The sequence below is a fragment of the Megalobrama amblycephala genome, linkage group LG11 (genome assembly GCF_018812025.1).
Source record: "Megalobrama amblycephala isolate DHTTF-2021 linkage group LG11, ASM1881202v1, whole genome shotgun sequence".
NCBI classification, from domain to species: Eukaryota; Metazoa; Chordata; class Actinopteri; order Cypriniformes; family Xenocyprididae; genus Megalobrama; species Megalobrama amblycephala.
The window spans coordinates 21,861,746-21,882,364 of record NC_063054.1 but is presented as its reverse complement, the minus strand read 5'-3'; the positions used below and the strand labels follow the sequence as shown (position 1 = coordinate 21,882,364).

Below are 20,619 nucleotides of genomic sequence, written 5' to 3'. Positions count from 1 at the left end.
TCCAGGGCTAATGTTTTTAAGAAATTATAAAGTTGTGTGTGTGTTACCTATGAAGATTGCATGCAGTAGCAGGTGAAGGTACGAGCTCCATTCCACTTTGACCCCGTGGTCTACAATGAGGTCGGTCAGCAAGATCACGGCAATGTTACACCTGTAAAGAAATGACAATGTGTTGTTAGTGGACAAAGGTCAAGGAGAACAACACTGATGTTGGACATGCCAAGTATGTCCTTTACCTGTGCAAGGAGACTCCAGGTGTGGTGGTTTCAGGCAGGTAATCAACCAGTGGTGACCAGCAGCCACCAGTGGGAGGAAACGGGAGGGGCTCTGGCCGGTTATGGTCCATCACCTTTAGACGCCAGTTAGCGTAGACAGGCATTGAGTCACCTACAGAGAGAAACAACATGTTCATTCACTACAGTTCAAAAGTTTTAATGTTTTTGAAGTCTCTTATGCTCACAAAGGCTGTTTATTTGATCAAAAATACAGGAAAAACAGTAATATTGTGAAATACTATTATAATTTAAAATAACTGTTTATCTATTTTAATATATTTGTAAAATGTAATTTATTCCTGTGATGTCTTCAGTGTCACATGATCCTTCAGAAGACATACAATACATTTTCAGGATTCTTTGATGTATAGAAAGTTCAAAAGAACAGCATTTATTTAATATATAAATATTACATTTTTGTCACATTATAGATCTTTGCTGAATAAAAGTATTTGGTAATACTTTACAATAAGATTCATTAGTTAAACATCAGTTAATGTATTAACTGACATGAACTAACCTTGAGCAATACATTTGCTACCGTATTTACTAATCTACGTTAACATTAGTTAATGTAAATAAGTTGTTCACTGTTTGTTCATGTTAGTTCACAGATTTTAATAATGTATTAGTAAATGTTGAAATTAACATAAAAAAAGTAATAAATGCTGTATAAGTGCAATTCATTATTAGTTCATGTTAACTAATGTAGATAACTAATGAACCTTATTGAAAAGTGTTACCAAGTAACAAAAAATAAATAAAAAATTCCAGACCACAAACATTTGAATTGAAATTCACATACAGTAAAACAAAAACACAGGGAAAAAAAAATCACTGAAATGCTACCCATTAAATTTTTTCAGATTCTACCTTTATATCCACACATTTTTGAGTCTGTCTTCAGACTGAGTATTTGTTGATCCGAACCGGAGAAACATAAGAAGTTAGAGGGAGTGCTGATTTTAAGTATGACAGTAATGTTAATGTACTCACTCTTCTCCTCCTCATAGGACCCTCCTGAGCTGCTGCTGTAACGGGACTCCAGTCGATGGTGCTGTCTGTTCAGATTACTGTTCAGACCAGTGTAGATGTCCAAATGAGTGTAACTGTACAGATATACAGAAAGTTGAATTCAGGCACCACTTAACATCTCCATAATTCAACAAAGTGCTATTGAGGAAGCACCAAATAATGAACAACCAGTCAGTAATAGCTGATAAACAGTTCTTGGTTTATATTCAGTAGGATACGAGTTAAAGTAATGACTTGCAGTTTGGTGAAATGTGTTATTTTAACCAAATCATTAAAAAGAACAGGCTTGTAGAATTAATTTGTTCACGACTCGGACAACACTGGTCGTGCTGTATGTTTTTTGTTATGGGCAAACAGTGAGGACAAATGCAACAAAAAATGTTTTTTTCTGCTTAAAACTCTTACCTGTCCTCCATGTTGGAATCTTTGAGTTTGCTATCATGATGTCCATCAGGTCCAGGTACCATGGTGTTACTACTGGATGTTGTTCCTGAAAAAAACAAACATTTAAACAAAATGACAGTGAAAATGTGACCGTTTCCTTAGATCATCTGATTTTAGATCACATGTTTATCAGGAGGCTTTCTTTAATATTTTGGTTTCCTGAATTGTTCCTACATCAGTGAATTTTCTTTCAAGTATCTATAAAGATAGCCCATGAACAGTCAAGATTCCTTGTCTTATGATTCTAAACATTATTTGTAAAAAGGTCATGTTGAGAAAGATAAGTAGTCAGAGTGGTTTAAAGCATATATACCTGATGTAACAGAAGGGATCTTGTAAGAGGAAGTAATGCGGTAGTAAGGTGGGTTATCCATATGAGTGACAGCTGAGGATACAGGGTCTGTTAGCTCCAGCTCATACATTAACTCCTCCAGCAGCTGCATCGTCTTATCCCTTCCCAGATACACCACCACACGCTTGACCTGCAAAATATTAGGAAAAACGTTCAGAAACACAATAGTATCCAATAAACTAGTTAAGTAACATGGGCAAACTCTCAAGTGCAGCCCATCTGCTCAGGTATTGAGTATTTGGTGTCTGACTGGCCAGGGCAGGTGTCACTCACATAAGGCAGGAGACTTGGTTCACTGTTGACTCCAGACATGCTGATGAGGAAGTGCAGGATGATCTTCAGATTTTTGGGCCAGCTGTCAGCTAAAGTGGTCCAGACGTTCTCAATCTCTGACCATGCAAACTCATCGCCATACTGTAAAATCAGACCATATGAACATTTATGTAATGATCGTCTTAAAAAACTTTGGTATAAATGTGTTAAAATAATATATTTACATCAGGAGTTCTTAACTCTGGCCCTAAATGTCCACTGTCCTACAGAGTTTAGCTCCAACTCTAATCAATGCTTACCTTTGCAGTCATGAACATGAGGTTGTTGAGGATCATAGTAGTGGCATGTGGTGAACCCCAGCCCTCTCCTTTCAACCAGCGACGGCTGTTCACCATCATCATCTCTCTCTCATGGGCCTCCTCCTCTTCCTCCGTCGACGAAGGTTCCTCTTGACGCCGTGCTGAAGGCTTGAAGTCCACCAGCTCCACGTTGTTCATCCAGGGTAGGAGGTAATGCAGCATCACCTGTCGTCCACCAGGGTGTGCTGTCTGTATTCTCTGACTCACCTCTGAATAAACCCAGCCAGAATTTCATTACAAAAACAGTAAGTATGTAGGGGAAATTTTTTGCCAATATCGATATTTTATTTTATTTCAGCTTTATTCAAATTAAGAAAGTGATGTTTAGTTTTAGTTAAGAATAACACAGGTACCTGAGAAGATGGGCAGGGTGAGTTCAGGGTAAGTCCGTGCCAGTTCTTCACTGAGTTGGTAGTAGGACACTGAGTACAGGTGAGGGAGGGGGGATGCTGGAGACAAGACCCCATCAGTACGCTGGATCTCCAGTTTATGGGCGTAACGGAACAGTTTGGGCTCTAGAATCTAACACACCAACACATGCATACACATTACTTACTACAAGTTATTGAGCTGGTTGCACTTAACTTTAATCAAACTGCACTTGTTTGACCACAAACTGTTGCTGGTCACTTTACATGTCATTCAGATGGCCCACTTCCTACGCTGCCAGTTCTTGGCCAAAATAAGCTGTAATGTGGACACGACTTCATGCTAAAGGCTAAAATACATTAAATGACATTTGTCCAGATTTTTGGAAGAGTCAATGCTAGTTGTTGGCAGTCAAAGCCAGTCTGCAGATTTTGGGCAGTCGAAGTTGAAAGATATAACAGAAACTCACGTAGTGTGTGATGGCACAGACCTAACGCCTGGGATACACTGCACGATTTTTGGCTGTCCCAGACGAAAGATTGCCATCGTGAAACAATCGGTGTAAAATAATCGGTGGTCCTATGTCGTACAGTGAGAGTGGTACAAAGACGGTCGTTTTCCCGGTCTTGAGACCAAAGATAGCCTACAATAATTTTCTGACAGTGTCAGAAATTCAGCATGATCAACGCACAGTGTGTTTGCTGCTACGACCTACAGTACAGTCCAAAAGTTTGGAACCACTAAGATTTTTAATGTTTTTAAAAGAAGTTTCGTCTGCTCACCAAGGCTACATTTATTTAATTAAAAATACAGTAAAAAACAGTAATATTGTGAAATATTATTACAATTTAAAATAACTGTTTTCTATTTGAATATATTTGACAAAGTAATTTATTCCTGTGATGCAAAGCTGAATTTTCAGCATCGTTACTCCAGTCTTCAGTGTCACATGATCCTTCAGAAATCATTCTAATATGCTGATTTGCTGCTCAATAAACATTTATGATTATTTTTAATGTTGAAAACAGTTGTGTACTTTTTTTTTCAGGATTCCTTGATGAATAGAAAGTTCAAAAGAACAGCATTTATCTGAAATACAAAGCTTCTGTAGCATTATACACTACCGTTCAAAAGTTTGGGGTCAGTAAGAATTTTTATTTTTATTTTTTTGAAAAATTAAAGAAATGAATACTTTTATTCAGCAAGGATGCATTAAATCAATCAAAAGTGGCAGTAAAGACATTTATAATGTTACAAAAGATTAGATTTCAGATAAACACTGTTCTTTTGAACTTTCTATTCATCAAATAATCCTGAAAAAAAATATTGTACACAAATATTTTGTACAATTGTACACATTAAATGTTTCTTGAGCAGCAGATCAGCATATTAGAATGATTTCTGAAGGATCATGTGACACTGAAGACTGGAGTAATGATGCTGAAAATTCAGCTTTGCCATCACAGGAATAAATTACTTTGTGAAATATATTCAAATAGAAAACAGTTATTTTAAATTGTAATAATATTTCACAATATTACTGTTTTTACTGTATTTTTAATTAAATAAATGTAGCCTTGGTGAGCAGATGAAACTTCTTTTAAAAACATTAAAAATCTTAGTGGTTCCAAACTTTTGGACTGTACTGTACGTCTACTGACCAGCCAATGAAAATGCGTCATGAAATCAACGCGACGGTGCTAAAATTTAAAACTGCTTATCTCAAGCTCTTTTCCCTTCTTCTTTCGCCGCTTCCTTTTGTTTCAGAACACATACAAACTACAACTGCCGAAGTGTGAATCAACATGGTCTTTGTGTTAACCACTAGTGCATGCTGATGACGTTTTATTCTTCTACAGAAACTTGCATCGTAGCTCACGAGTCAACAGGTGTCATCATCGTATAGTCTACAAGCTTGTCATACCCAAGTTTAATAGATCCATGTCACACTGTGTGATTTGTAATGATCTTATCGGATTGCTAAAATCGTGCCGTGTATCCTGGGCTTAAGACTTTTTGGCTTAAGACTACGATTCCATCCAGTCGGACGATATGAAACATTTTTGATATTTTGAGCCGTTTTGTTTTAACTTGTCATGCTTCTATCAATGTGGTGCATGTTTCTGTGTAAGTTTGTTGTGTTTAAAACGACGTCTGGTGTGTGATCCTCAGATCCTCAGACTTAGCGTATGATGCCCATGTTTTCCTCTGTAAAGTTGGCAAGTGTATGATTTTAAAAGTCGTGTAGTGTTTTTAAGCTTTAACTCTGGCTATGCAAAAAAGTTTTTCAAAGTTCCTCTTCCCTTTCACAATTAAATTGCATGCAATCAAAATTGAAATTTAGACAGTGATTGGGAACTGGAAGTTGACTAGGCTCAAAAAAACAAAAAACAAAAAACAAAAAAACAAGATCTAAAACCACTTTCAAATCTAGATTCATTCACTGTTCACTTTTGGCACAACAGAAAGAGGGATGAGCAGGTTGTTGTCAACACCTTTCTACAGGAAGCAGAGCATGGGCAAAAATAAATGATTTTGTCCATCTTTCTTGATATGTTGTCATATAGAAATTACATTTTTTCCCCCTTGACTGAAAAAAAGTATCTTTTATTGACCTGCAGTAGCTGCATGGCGACTTCATAGATGTCTCTCGAAGAGTCGGCAGCTTTAAACAAGATGAGATTCAGCAGAACCACAGTGTCAAACTGGTAATCCCTGCAAGAGACAACAAACACACAGTATTGATTTAATCTGAATTATTGACACAAATTCAATCACAATTATCACAGGAACACTGTCATATGTACCTGTTGTGAAAGACATTGGCGATTGCTCTGAAGCAGCCTGCAGCGACCCTGCGTGAGCCAGTGTAGCAGCGATCCACCGCCCAGAACATCAGATTGCTCTGATCTGGGTTCAACTCTAACAACAACATCACTGCCTCACAACCCAACTGATGCACCTGAGCACAAAGATACACACACGTCACGCATCATAAAAGTCGACTGGTTAGTGATGCTAATGAGTGGCTTGTGGTTACCTTGCGGTCTTGAGAATCTAGAATGTTGTCCAGCCACTTATACAGATAGCCATCAGAAGAAAGGCCAACGTTATCAGCAACCGGACCACAACACAGCACTGCGGACATGGCCTGTGCAGACACACATCATAGACCATATTCACTCGATGAAAGTTAAATTTGAGACCGCTGCAAATGCAAATGTGTATTTTGTGAGAACGTACCTTCAGTGCGCAGTACTGGTGTCTGTTAATCTGCATGTTGCGGTCGCTGTATCGGTCCAGTGGTGTGAACATGATGCTGAAGGGTCCAGCCCAATGACTGAAGAGCATGAACAGACTGTGTCTCAGTGACTGCTGAGGGAATATACTCCTCCTCTGGTGTACTGCAGAAACACAATCATGAGGTCAGTTCAAGTTCAATTTCAGTTTAGTTATTGGTTTCAAGGGCTACTAAAAGGCCGTTTATGTGTACCTGGTACATTCTGTATGATGTTGGCCACTAGGGCACTGAAGTGAGAGCGGATGTCTCTCAGTGTGTCTGAATCTTTGTCGTTCTCAGCCTCCAGAAGCTGTCGGGTGAGATCCACGTACTCCAGTAGAGCGCTGTTCAGAGAGTGAGACTCCCCATCCAGACCACCACTCGCACTGCACAGACAAAGCACAAACTAGAGCTGTGAAATACAATCGTTTTAACAATGCATCGCAATGCTGATGTGAACGATTCTACATCGATGCATAAAAACAAGATTAAAAAAAATAATTAATTAAATATGCCTATCATACATATAAATGTAATGTTTTAATTGTAAATAAAGTACTCTAAGCTATATTCATAAAAAAAAAAAAAAGTTGCGTATATGTCCTTCGTAAGCAAAGCACTTGCATCTGATGTTTCGGTTCACAACTAACATTTAAAATAACAAAACAACTATATTGTGATTATTAATAGAATAATTATTATTAATAAAAGAAAAAGATGCATCATTATGCATTATGAATCGTTTTATAATCGAATCGTAATTGAATCAAATCGTGAGACAATGAAGTAATGATTCACACCTCTAGCACAAACACCGTGTCATTAAGGATACATAAAGTGCTAGAAACTAAGAAAACTAAGGAGTCGAATATTTTATTCCAAATATGTTTAATTACATTTCCATCGCAGAATGCTGTTGAACACAATACATCATTGAGATATGATGGAAATGTTTAGAAATCTCCTGTGATGCATGCTGGAGAGTTTGAAAAGTGCCACTCCAAGTTTATGAAACACCTATTTGGGGTCTGCAAGATTTTTTTAATTTTTTGCAAAGAAGTCTTTTATGCTCACCAGGGCTCCATTTATTTGATCAAAAATACAGTAAAGTATAAATATTGTGAAAAAATATTACAATTTAAAAATAGTTTTGTATTTTAATATTTTTGTTATGTATTTTAATAATATGTAGTTTATTCATGTGACGGCAAAGTTTATTTACTCTTCAGTGTCACATGATCCTTCATGAAATCATTCTAATATGCTGATTTTGTGCTCAAGCATTTCTTATTATAATTATCAGTCTTGAAAATGGTTGTGCTGCTTTAAAGGTCCCGTTTTTCGTGGTTTTTTGAAGCTTTGATTGTGTTTATAGTGTGCAATATAACATGTGTTCATGTTTCGCGTGTAAAAAAACACAGTATTTTTCACATAATTTACTTATCTGTATACCGCTGTTTCCACTGTCATAAAAACGGGCTGATGACTTCCTTGTTCTATGAAGTCCCTCCTTCAGAAATACGTAACGAGTTCTGATTGTGCCAGTGGTTCCTGTGTTGTGATTCGACAGCAGCTTAGCGAACCTTGCCCGGAAAGGTCACGCCTCTTACCATAACGTGGAGATGCACGCGCTCAGTGTTATTGTAAACATGTCTTTAATTTTACCCTATCAATTTGAGCCGGAATCAGACCCGGTGATTGGACTGCGGGATGAAAATAACAGCGTTTCGATGACATGGCGACAAACACACTCTACAAACGCAACTCTTGTGTATTCCTGTGGGCGGAGGTTAGTCAAAAAACTGTTTTAGTGACGTCATTAAAGGAGGAAGTAGAGGTATGTAGTCCAAACTGGCCGTTCGATGTAGGCGACTTCTGTTAAATAAAATATCTCGCTTGGCATTGAACTTTGAGCTTTAAAATTTTACAGATTTTATTTATACTCTAACAACAACATTACACACTAACTAAAGTTTGAAACATGGGATCACGAAGAACGGGACCTTTACATTTTGTGGAAACCATGATACATTACATTTCAGGATTCTTAGATGAATAAGTTCAAATGAATTTATTTCAAATAGAAATCTACTATTTTGACCAGTTTAATGCATCCCTGCTGAAGTATTTATTTAAAAATTATACTTTTATTCCAAAAACAAAACTTTTAAATGGTGTACTTGTAGTGTGCATATGTGTGAGATTTACGTTTGACTGATGACTCCAGAATCGGCCAGTAGTTCAAAAATCCGGACCAGCTGGACTCTGAGAATGTCACGACGCCGGCGTCGTTTCATATTCTAAAGGAACATAAAAAAAGAAGAAGGATCAGATATTTTGTGTAGATAAATCATAAATCATAAATAGATGGACAAAAAAGCTTGCATTTAAAAGGTCAAGTGGAACATTTATCCATGAGTCCTTGTAAGCAGCGATTCCTTCATGGTCAAGTGCCATAATGTTAACGGAGTCCACTCACCTCTGGCCTTCTCTCAAGCGCCTCTTTAATGATGGGGTTTAACTCCTCCAACAGCTCTCTGCAAGACATATCACTGGATTTAAGCATATACTTATAGCATAACTTGGTAGTTTTTCTGCACACTTTATCTCTACTTGTTTGTGTAATTTTTGTCTACATAGTAAGTGATGCATGTAGCCATGAAATCCAGTCACAAGTGGTCACAGGAGGTTAATTTCAGATGCATTTCAGTCAATACCAAGCGTCAGCCTGATAAGCCACTTACACCTAGTAAAAAGATCTAGGGCAGGTGACCCTAAAACACACCTGAAGGCAATAGGGTTGGTCCGGCCAAGCCCCAGGACAAGAGACTCAGTGATGTCCATGCTCTCAGAGCGCATCATGGGAACCACATGCTTGAACAAAGAGGAAGGGGACGGAATGCTGACGATCTGCACAAACACACACAGAGACTCATGTACACAAACTTGTTTATCATTTAAAATATTGTGTCCCAAATATATCACATTTAACAGTGCTAATCATTGCATCTGACATTAGAGCTGGTAGGGTGCTGAGACCTCTGACCTTTGAGTCGTAACTATATCCGCTGTCTGGGGTGGATGCCAGCGTCTCAGGTGGGGAGCAGCGGACAGAGCCGGGGGCCGATGAAGAAGAGGATGAGGAGGATGAAGATAAGGAAGAGGTGGCAGAACTGCAACAGAGGATTAGGTAGTTCCTCCAAAGCCCTACGTATGAGTCACTGCTACTGCTCATGCTGTTCACCTTCTTAGCGTTGATCGGGCTGCTGCAAGGTCAAAGGTCACACAGGAATATTAAATTATGGGTAACACTTTAATTTAGGGTCCAATTCTCACTATTAACTAGTTGCTTATTAGCATGCATTTTACTAGGATATTGGCTGTTTATTAGTACTTAAAGACATCCCATAATCCCATAATTCTACCCAATAACCTAAACTTAACAACTACCTTACTAACTATTAATAAACAGTAATTAGAAGTTTATTTAGGCAAAAGTCATAGTTAATAGTTAGTTAATAGTTAATAGTGAAAATATCGAGATATAGTTATGTTTTTGTGTTATGTTATAGTTACGTTTAATATAGATATATGATATAGTTATGTTTAACCCATTTCCCAAATAGAGACACAACTGAAAGTGAAAACATACTTGATGTCGACTTGTGGGGAGAGCAGCTGAAGGCGTGTGGAGGCGAAGACCCAAGCGTAGCTCAGCGCAGTGGGGCAGTGCTTGGGCAGGTTCTCTTGCCGCAGGTAACTAGACAGGCTGATGACCCAGGGGTCCTGACCTTGTGTCACATGGGCAAACACCCAGATGTGGGAGGGGCTTACCACATCAAACTGATGGCTGATGGGAGACGAGCTCCACTCTGCCAGAGTCTGAAGGTCTATTCCACTAGGACAGTACAGCAGATTTGTCTACAGCAAAGAGGGGCAAAAAATATGATAATCTTGATAAAAAAAAAAAATAGTGTGTCATTTTTATTCTTTGGGCAGAAGGTTTCTAATCATTCCTGTCTGGAGGGGACACCAATATCCAAAATACATAATGTTCCACATTTCCTCACCTGATCGGCCCCAGTAAGGTGAATAAAGCTCTCGAGGACTGAAGCGCTCAATCTGTCCATCACGTCTATAGCCAACTCCTCGTCTCCCTGAGAGAGAGAAAAACAAAACAATGCAATGAATATGAAGAGCAAAAAAGAAGGTCATCTGAAGTAGGTGAACAACAGGAAGTCATTCAGAGCGGATGGTTACCTTAGCGATGCAGAGGGCCGTGTGCAGCGATCGGACCTCTTTGAGGACATTGACAGCAAGTCTGCGTGTTGCAGGTCGACAGCTGCACAGCACGACTAGAGCCAGACCCTCCACCACATGCAGAACCGTCCAGAGAGGAGATCGCTCCAGAGGGAGAGAAGGGCTCTAAAAAATATACAATAAATAAATAGCATGTTAAACTACAAGTTAAAAATATATAATAAAATACAAGAAAAATAAAATAAATACACACACTACCATTCAAAAGTTTGGGGTCGGTACGATTTTTTTATGTTTTTGAAGGAATTCTCTTACGCTCACCAAGGTAGAGTATATATTATACTTAATTCTGTTGTATGACTGCACCTGTGAATCATGGCCACGGTTGCTGCTCTGTACCGCCTGTCTCCATTGTATGATAAGCTGCAGCAGCATCTTGACAGCGTTGTCCAGTAGTGTGGGGTGAACGTCAGTCACCTCCCTCACAATGAAATACACAAAACCAGACAACACGTCTTCTCTCCAGTCTGGGAAGTCCACCATCAGAGCCTGCAGAGTGGTGAACGCCAGACCACGCAGCTCCTCATCCATATGGATGGTCAGTCTGGACCCGAGGAGAAAGAAAGAGTCATTGCTTACAAAATGCAAGAAAGAAACAATACACATCATCATCTTCATAACAGCATCATGCGTCACCAGAACCGCAGAGAGGTCAAGTGGATAATAGTGATGTACAAGTTCTGACTACATGCTATTACAACATAACAGGAAGTCTGACTCAGATTGCGGTTGTTGTACAGGAAGTCATGCATATATGGAAATGCCATATTAGTCCATACCTTTCTGAATAATTGTGATCTTTATTTCTGTGTTTTACTCATATCCCTACAGTAACTAAACACTTAATATGTAACTAAACTCTTAATAAAGACTTAATAAACACGTATGTATGAAAAACAAGGCTGCCCTCAGACAATACTGAATCAAATTGAAAGCTTGTGAATCAGAATCGAATCATAAAATTCATACTAGTTAAGACATTTCTGCTGAAGTGAATGATCAGTAGGTATAAATGTAATTGTTCTCTAACAACAACAGAACTAGTGAATTGGGAAATGGCTGGAGTTTTTTTTGCGGTGATGAATGAGGGCTGACGTGGGGGGTCACAGGTCATTACTTGGCCAGTAGCTCGATGAGATCCTGTCTGCTCATGCCGTCTGGGATTAGTCTGGGAATGGCAGCTACGCATGTCCGGAACAGATCAATCTTCGGTTTACGCTCCCCACTAGAGCAGAAGACACAAATGCATTAAACACGATAAAAGTCAGTTAAACAACACTATTTATTTTCATACCAATTTAAAAATTAAAGATGCTTATATCATATTTAAGTCGATAAAATCTCAAGAAACTAACGTGATCATGTCCTCTGGCTCTTTGTTGGACATCTGAACGTTGGTCATACTCATGGATCGTCCCACCTCTTTATCCAGGTGCCTGAGGATGTTATCCAGGGCCTTTCTAACCTGAGGGTAATAAAGAGACATACCTAGAAAGACAAACACACACACACAGAAAGAGAACAGCTTAGTTATCACACAGAATGGAAAATGTTACAATGGACTACATACAGAGGCATTTCCTCAGCCTCTAAAAAATGGGGCGAGATAAATACACCAACATCTGAACTAATGGGCAGGCATGTAATGCGTTTCATTGGAAAAGAGAAACAAACTAGTAAAAATCAAAAGTCAAATTTAGGTATTTGTGGAAATTCTGACTAATGCCAAAAGGCAGCAGATGAATGGACCACAAATACATTCCTAAAATATTTAAAACTTTCTCACATTAAAAAAAAAAAAAAAGTTGGCAGGAAGTCACAGCTTCATTTATGCTGAAAGCTCAATGAGGACAGCTAATGCTCAAGGAATCACAATTCCAATAAAAACCAACTAATCCAATTTGACCAAATGCTTTAGGGTAGGAGAGGATGTACTCAAGAATATCTTCTTTATGGAGAACTGTGTAGGAACAGTAAGGGTTCGTACCGATGACCTTGGCTTCCTCGTCTGTAAGGGTGGTGTTGAGGAAGATCTTCTTGACCCGCAGTGTGTTGCCTGAGGGTAAGATGACGCCTGTGGTGGGCATGGGTGGCTCGCCATCTTTTTGTTGTAGGCTGTCAGCTATTACCAGGAAGGCCCGCAGACCGATATTCATCCTCTGAGACAAAAAGAGAATGATAGAGATAATTAGCTTTTGTATTTATATTTTTATCCATATATATATATATATATATATATATATATATATATATATACATATATATTTTAGAGTGTAATTAAGTAAGTAGTTAATTATTAATAAATTATATTAATAAATAATTGCATATGAATTAACAACATGAGGGTTTGGTTTAGTGTTAGTAGAGTTGCTTGTAATTACGTAAAAATGTTCTGTAATGTGTAACAAGGCATATTAATATCACCTAACAATGAATAGCATAACGTTTATAAACAAACATCAACCTTGACTAATAAATGCTGTAAAAAATATGAATTTCAAATTCAAATTTCATATTCAAATTTCATAATTCATATTCTAGTAATATTAAATATGTATAGAACTTGTGTTAAATGTTACTAAAAAAATGAATGGCTTGTCTTGTGATTATGTGTACTGTATGCGTCTTCACACACCTCTGGATTAATGGTGAAAGTCTTGTGGGACTTGCCCACACACAGCAGGTCATAGATGATCTCTTTCATAGCAAAGTCCAGCCTTTCCTTCAGAGGAAAAACACACCACACAAAAGTCACTTATAAAAGCCAAACACATTCACCCCAAAAAAAGAAAAAAGAAAACCTGTGCAATAAACCTAAACCACACTCCCAAGTGTTCTTCTTGACTGAATTATGTGCTTTTTACTTTAACATGTTATAATAATAATGGAGAGTAGATGGAATAGATAGAGAAGGGGAATGGGACATTGGGACATAACCAAAACTGGATTTTTTTTTTTTTTTTTTACCTGAGCGATAAACTGAATGATCTTAACGAAGATGTTGAGGGGTGTGTCCCTGGGCACCACGCTGCGGGAGCCCTTTGGGAAAAGTGCTGTTACAATACTGAGGAGACGACTGTGAGGGAAAAGAGATAATGTGAGATGTTATATGTATATATATATATATATATATATATATATATATATATATATATATATATATATATATATATATATAAAAAATGTCTACAAGAACTTTGTGAGAGGCTTACTTCCTCCAATAATGATATGTCTGTGGTTAGGTGTGTTACATGTATTCTAGTGTGTGTGTATTTGGCATAAATTCATGCTATTTTTGTAAATCTGTTTGATTGTGTAAGGATCATGTGACCCACCTCTGTGTGGTTGTGTTGCTCTCACACTTGATCCTGATGATGTAAACCCAGAGCAGCCGGTACAGAGACTCCAGTGCTACACGAGACATTTTGGGGTCTTTGTTCTACAAAGAAGGGCACAAAATAATTCAGGTAATATGCTCATAACTCTTGGACAACAAGAACTCATGACATGAGCCATAGATTTTGGGAATCAGTTTATAAGGTATAATGGACTTCAAGCAACACTGGTTTATTGTTGAGCCCTGAAATATATTGTTTTAAAGTGGCTTAACAAAAAAAAAATGGACCTCTGAAGGCAACAATTCATAAATTAATCCAACCCAGAAATTATGCCAGATTCATTGATAAAAAGTTGCCGCTTCATCTGTATCATGATGGGTGATCAATAGTTCACTTGCTGCTCATGACGAGCTAATAAGGAATATGACGCACTGGACTCCATTTACAAGCCAATAAGAGCTGTAATTTCTGCTTTAACTGCATCGACGCACAGAGAGATGACTCATAAATTGGCTGTTCAGCAGAAGTAATGAATGATGAAACAGGGATTCATAAAAACTCTGCTAATGAATCTGTGATTAACACATCACGGCTCGTCCAAATCGAGTCACTGACTAAGCAGTTGTCTCTCTCACTCTTTCTGCTACTCTGTTCCTCTCTCTCTCTCTCTCTCTCTCTCTCTCTCTCTCTCTCTCTCTCTCTCTCTCACACACACACACACACACACACACACACACACACACATAATCAGACTGCAGTAAAGAGCATTAAGCAAGGTGTAATGGCCAACACTCACCATAGGGGGCGATATGATCGCAAGGTTTGCAGCTAATATCAACTACATAAGAAATGAGCAAACTCCTATAGAGAGGACTGCCTAGTGTCTTTCAGTGACAGAGATGCCATATTTATATGGATTTATCTGGATTACTTTTTTTTTTTTTTTTTTACGTCTGGCCTAATGAGATACATTTAAAATAATTGTACATTCAAAGCAAATCACTGTAAATGCAACAAACAATTAAACTCTTCAAAGTTTTACAGAGGAAGATGGAGATCAGTGGCATCATGGCCATTCAAAACTGATGGACAATATTTAAGCCTTTTCCATAATCTTCCAGAAATGATTGCTGTCAAACTACAATTTTGCTTGCAACATAAAATTTAGGTTGAGTTTTGAACCTAGTCCCCATGCAAGCTGAAATAAAACCCTATAATTAAATGATTAAATAAACACTTTAATAATTGACACAAAATTTGAAATAATTCTTTTCAACTACTTTTTATTTTTTTGGGAAAATGCATAGTTCTACAAAATAAGCTTTTATTTAAAAAAAAAAAAAAAAAAAAAAAAAAGTACTTGTGCAAGTTTTTCAGTAGTTCTGCCTAGGGCTGTTCGATTCCGAAAATTTTGCAATCAATTATGATACCGATAACTGGTTCTGGAATTCCAAGAATCAATTCCTCACTGTTGTTTTTGATTCTTTTTTGATTCTTGTTTTTTCAACTAACGATTGCAGGAACCTAGTCTGAGAATGACTACAGGATATAAGGTATAAGACATAAGCTAAATCATGGAGTTTATAAGACTATTTTTATAGACTTATCCATGTTTTATACAATATATCCATGTTTGTGCATCAGTGAAGCCTATGTATTGTGTGTTTTGGGTGCAAAATGTAGTAAACGCCATGTAGTATAACACAACTAATGCAGGATCACAAAGAAACATGACAACAAACACCATTAACTTAATAATATTGAAAGGTAATAACAGGTAATTAAGGTAATAATGAAAGGTAATATTATAATCAGCAATATGTGTTCACATGTGGCTTTATTTGAATGTTTCAGCATGGCATACCATAAAATTAAATTGTTAGATATACGGTCTAGTGATGCCAGTACGCAATGATGCAAAAGAACAGTTTTTCTTTTTGTCCGAAATAACCATTTGTGGAACTTTTTTGCGGAATGAACTTCCAATCACTATTAGTGAAGCTAGTTCTGCCTCAGATAAAACATCCCTGACGCCCCTAATGGTGACCACAGATGTTATAAAGTCTATTTTTCCATCAATTACTCCAGGGGTGAGCAAACTCAGTCCTGGAGGGCCGCTGTCCCTGCAGAGTTTTGCTCCAACCCTAATCAAACACACCTGAACCAGTTAATCAAGGTCTTCAGGATTACACGCAGGTGAGTTTTATCAGGGCTGCAGCAAAACTCTGCAGGACAGTGGCTCTCCTGGACCGAGTTTGCCCACCCCTGATTTACTCCCTGAACTGGGTGGTTTTCCAGTGTGAATTCTTAAGAACGGCAGGATGGTAATTAAGCTACTTTGGATTGTTTCCTCTATGGACAGGCGAAAGCCAAAAGTCTCAGGAAGCCCATGTGGAATACAGGTCAATCACATGACCTCTCAGAGGCGGGGCTAGATTCCTTGTGGGTAACCATGGGAACTCACCTGTAGGGTCTCAATCTGCTTACGGATGCTGTTGTTTGACGGCATCTGGAGCCAATAAACATGCAGGGGAAACAAAAATGATGACAAAGGACAGGGGGTGATGGTGGTGGGGAAGACATGCAGGTTAGAAAAAAAACAAGAGACAAACTTAAGAACAAAACAAAGCTTTGTGCTACAACAACATGCAAAACAAAGTGCAGGGTGCATGGGATTTAATACTTCAGTGTCAGATTCCCTACAGAATCAACACAAGTATTCCAACATTTATCTATACTTCCTTTAAGGAATGAAAATGACAAAAGATTCTAGGAAGATTATTTGAATTTTAATTTATATATAGGTGGCGTGCAGATGAAGAGCTTCAGATGGGTGAGAAGACAAACAGCAGGACTGAAATACATTTAAAAAAAAAGGGAAGCAGGATTAGTGTGTGCAAATACATGATTACAAGCAAGGGTGATTGTGAAAACTTTAGTCAGAGTAGACTTGATGCGAATGAAAACAACACTTCAAATAAAATATGGTGTCCACTACTCTGACTAAAGTCTGTTGGTCAGGGAAGACAAACTATAGCAGGGTTAGAACAGACAGGGAACCAGACAGACAAGCAGAACTGTAAAGGCAATCCATGGATCAATCAGGAGAGGAATTATCCACCACTGAGACTACAAATCCCATAAACCTGGGCTCAATGGGCTAAAGACATTACACCAGACCACTGAGGAAAACTTCAATTCTGATACTGAATCATTCACATGACTTTTTGAGAAGTGTAAGAAGCAGTCTAAAGTGGATTAGGAGTAAGATTCACACTACAGTCCGATTCTGATCCAGTCCTGATCTACATTAAAGGGAAGTGAGGAGAGGATTTAATCGGTATTGCAGGGAGTTGCATTAAGTTTAATCACTCATTCATAAAAATCACCACCACCAAATCAAAGCATCACGGATCATTCCTCAAGATTCACATGATAAGGTTGCATAGATTGGAGGGAAACTCAATCATTGTGGAAAGGGAAACCAAAAATGATCACATCCTGGTAGCTGAACCAATGACAATGAAAAAACGAGGACAAGCACAAACACACACATTTTTGAGATATGATTGAGAAAGAGTGGATGAAACGGGTATAATTATTGGAACAATAGAAGCAAGAGGCATTTTACAAAAGTCAACAGTAATGCCACACCTTTCTCCAAAATTATGTAACTGAACCATCCCATTTACAGAGTGAAGTTTCATACTGAATCACCAAATCTGCCTCCAGGCTTCAGAATCTGTATCTATCAACAACACATTTTTTTTTTCTTTCATTTTTGCAGGGTTTTTTTCTTCTTCTTCATTTTTGATAGTAATGTAAGATTTACCGCTACTATAAATCTCTCAAAACTAGTAACTGGCACTCTGTATAGCTACTTTTAAGCTCTATTTTCCATGGTGCAATCTGTGTGAAACACTCAGCTGCAGTAGTTTTCTCACAGAATGTCACTAAGCTAAAGTAAACACTCTGTATTCATGCTACTGTTAGAAAACGTTACCTTTAGGTGGGAAAGGCAGTTCTGAAGGAAGATGTGCCAATTATTGAGGAAGAACTGCTTCTGACTAACACACAGCAGACATGTGACCAAGGGATACAATGCCTGGGGAGAGAGAAGTAAATTAAAGAAATGAACACTTTTATTTAGCAAAGATGCATTAAATTGATCAAACCTGACATTAAAGACATTTATAATGTTAAAAAAAACATTTCTAAATTCTGTTCTTTTGAATTTTCTATTCATCAAAGAATCCTGAAAATAATATCACGGTTTACACAAAAAAATGTAAGCAGCACAGCAGTTTTCAACATTGATAAGAAATGTTTCCTGAGCAGCATATCAGTATATCAGAATGATTTCTGAAGGATCGTGTGATACTGAAGACTGGAGTAATGATGCTGAAAATTCAGCTTTACCACAAAATAAATTACATTTTAAAATGTATTTCAAATTGTAATAATGCTTAACACTATTACCGTTTTTACTGTACTTTTAATCAAATAAATGCAGCCTCGGTGAGCATAAGAAACTTCTTTCAAAAACATTAAAAGTTTTACCGACCCCAAACTTTTGAACGGTAGTGTTTATGCGTATTAAAGGTACAGTTCATGTGACACATGCACTATTTAAGTCTTCTAATGTGCCTTTATTCACTGACATCCACCCTAGTTCTCCATGTGATGTTCATGAGTTTATGAAAGAAAAAGAAGCGATGTTAGACTCATGAATTAATCGCTTTCGTGAACTGGATCAACTAAGTCATTGAAAAGAATAATTCATCCACGAATCGGACATTGCTACTCCTCTCATGCATTTCATAAGTAGAACTGGGGCAGATTTACAGTACATAACTATTTATCTCACTCAATGATTTTTATTGAGTAGACTAAAAGTGTTTTAAATACAATACCCACATTTTTATGGACCACTTTAATGATAGTTTTATGGTGCTTTTTGGAGCGTCAAAGCTTCGCAATTGCATGGAAAAGGATGTACAATAGATAAGCTAAACTTGTCCTTTTGTGATCCACAGAAGAAAGAAAGCCTTCTGGGTGGCAGAATGTTCTAAGTTTACAGAGGATTGTGGGAAAGTACGTATCAAAGCAGAAAAGGACTGTACCAATGAGTGCTTCTTTCTTGAGCTGAGGTCAAAGGTCGTCTGGTAGAGCATCTCCACAAAGTTCTTCAGGCAGGGCACATTCACTTCATTCTTCACCGCCTTCCAAAAACACACAAGCACAAACATATGAGTCCTCATGCCGAGCTACACCCGCTCAGAGCCCAAAAGCACACAAATCACTCAAGAGTTATTCATCTTGTCAATGCAAAATGAAATACATTTTGATTGTGTTTCTCTAGCAACTTCCACAAGCTCCACCTCAAACCACTTGACAAGACATGTACCATCACGAACTCTGCAGAAGAGTCACAGAGCCTCTGTCAAATGATATGTATACAAATGCACAGTTTCAAAGGACCAATCTGTATTGAAACAGAGTATGTGACTGATGTGAAGCAAAAATGGAGTAGGAAGGAGTAGGAGTTCTGTGATTTTGCCTAGAGATGAGGTGTAGGTTTTTAAAAATTCACAACTGATCATACTCCATCAGACACATAACAGCTCAATTTTAGGGTTTAATTACAGCATGAACTTTTATTTATTTTATTTATTTATATATGCTTAGACTTCAGTGATATTACAAATAAGTATCTGGTCGTACATTTTCCTACGAAGAAAATAGAAAAATGGAATGGGACTAAAACAGATCACGCAAACATTCTGATTTGAATTAATGTAAAGTTATGTAATGTTCTGCTTACTGTGTCTGCCATAAAATTGTGAAATTACACTAATTTGAATCAGAGTTGATTTAGCAATATGGCAATTCAGCCAGAATGCATGAAAGTTCTGCAGCATGCATATAAAATCTAGCTCATAGGAATGATTTCTGCACAAGCATGGCTGATATTATATGATTTTAATAAATGGAGAATTCTGCGGTACTTACAGCAGCTACAGGGATGAGGATCTCAACAAACAGGCCAGCCAGTGCATGTTTGATATCTTTATCCTTCACCTCCAGGAAATACTGAGCACATTCCTGCCTCACCAACACAGACACACAAAACAAAACATATAATATATCAAATGCAAATCTTCACACTAACCATTCAAGAAAAACTTGTAAATGTACAGTTTTAGTAACTGAAAAGGATGTTAAAGCTTTCGTACAGTCTGCACACTCAAACACGGTGGTTGGAGAAATATGAGGTCTACTATAAAATATAGCATCTCTTTGCAGCTATTGGCTCAATAAAAATCTCTGGATTATGGTGCTTGTTAAATGCAGCACATATTGAGCGCAGGATTTCACTGCCTATAACTGGCTAATGTAAAGAAATGGCTCCACACAGTCCTGTTGGCAAAGGTAGAGCCAACACTCTGAGACTGTTACCCAAGAGATTTTATGAGGCATGACTACAGAGAGCTCGCAAATAAAACAAAAGAAGTACTGTCTGACTGACAACAGAGGAGAGGAGACTCAAAGTGTATTGACCCCCAAAACACAG

General features: G+C 37.8%; 1 protein-coding gene across 17 annotated transcripts in view; it reads right to left on the bottom strand.

Moving 5' to 3' along the window:
* The window catches only part of fryl (furry homolog, like), a 120,139-nt gene that overhangs the window by 29,812 nt on the left and 69,708 nt on the right, over window positions 1-20,619 (bottom strand). For 13 of the 17 annotated variants that reach the window (XM_048206703.1, XM_048206704.1, XM_048206702.1 and 10 more), the window contains 31 exons: window positions 20,058-20,150; window positions 19,169-19,267; window positions 18,049-18,150; window positions 16,510-16,554; window positions 14,043-14,146; window positions 13,675-13,783; window positions 13,343-13,429; window positions 12,695-12,866; window positions 12,063-12,195; window positions 11,825-11,932; window positions 11,014-11,251; window positions 10,648-10,812; window positions 10,458-10,544; window positions 10,040-10,308; window positions 9,434-9,653; window positions 9,173-9,297; window positions 8,867-8,924; window positions 8,596-8,687; window positions 6,601-6,773; window positions 6,351-6,511; window positions 6,148-6,258; window positions 5,915-6,069; window positions 5,723-5,822; window positions 3,092-3,260; window positions 2,679-2,947; window positions 2,380-2,520; window positions 2,068-2,236; window positions 1,716-1,800; window positions 1,272-1,384; window positions 237-387; window positions 48-151 (listed from right to left, as the gene is read on the bottom strand). In XM_048206703.1, coding sequence (XP_048062660.1) covers window positions 48-151; window positions 237-387; window positions 1,272-1,384; window positions 1,716-1,800; window positions 2,068-2,236; window positions 2,380-2,520; window positions 2,679-2,947; window positions 3,092-3,260; window positions 5,723-5,822; window positions 5,915-6,069; window positions 6,148-6,258; window positions 6,351-6,511; window positions 6,601-6,773; window positions 8,596-8,687; window positions 8,867-8,924; window positions 9,173-9,297; window positions 9,434-9,653; window positions 10,040-10,308; window positions 10,458-10,544; window positions 10,648-10,812; window positions 11,014-11,251; window positions 11,825-11,932; window positions 12,063-12,195; window positions 12,695-12,866; window positions 13,343-13,429; window positions 13,675-13,783; window positions 14,043-14,146; window positions 16,510-16,554; window positions 18,049-18,150; window positions 19,169-19,267; window positions 20,058-20,150 — 4,207 coding nt within the window. The remainder of the gene's footprint in view (window positions 1-47; window positions 152-236; window positions 388-1,271; window positions 1,385-1,715; window positions 1,801-2,067; window positions 2,237-2,379; window positions 2,521-2,678; window positions 2,948-3,091; window positions 3,261-5,722; window positions 5,823-5,914; window positions 6,070-6,147; window positions 6,259-6,350; window positions 6,512-6,600; window positions 6,774-8,595; window positions 8,688-8,866; window positions 8,925-9,172; window positions 9,298-9,433; window positions 9,654-10,039; window positions 10,309-10,457; window positions 10,545-10,647; window positions 10,813-11,013; window positions 11,252-11,824; window positions 11,933-12,062; window positions 12,196-12,694; window positions 12,867-13,342; window positions 13,430-13,674; window positions 13,784-14,042; window positions 14,147-16,509; window positions 16,555-18,048; window positions 18,151-19,168; window positions 19,268-20,057; window positions 20,151-20,619) is intronic. The other 4 variants (XM_048206694.1, XM_048206706.1, XM_048206697.1 and 1 more) reach the window with 1 other exon arrangement.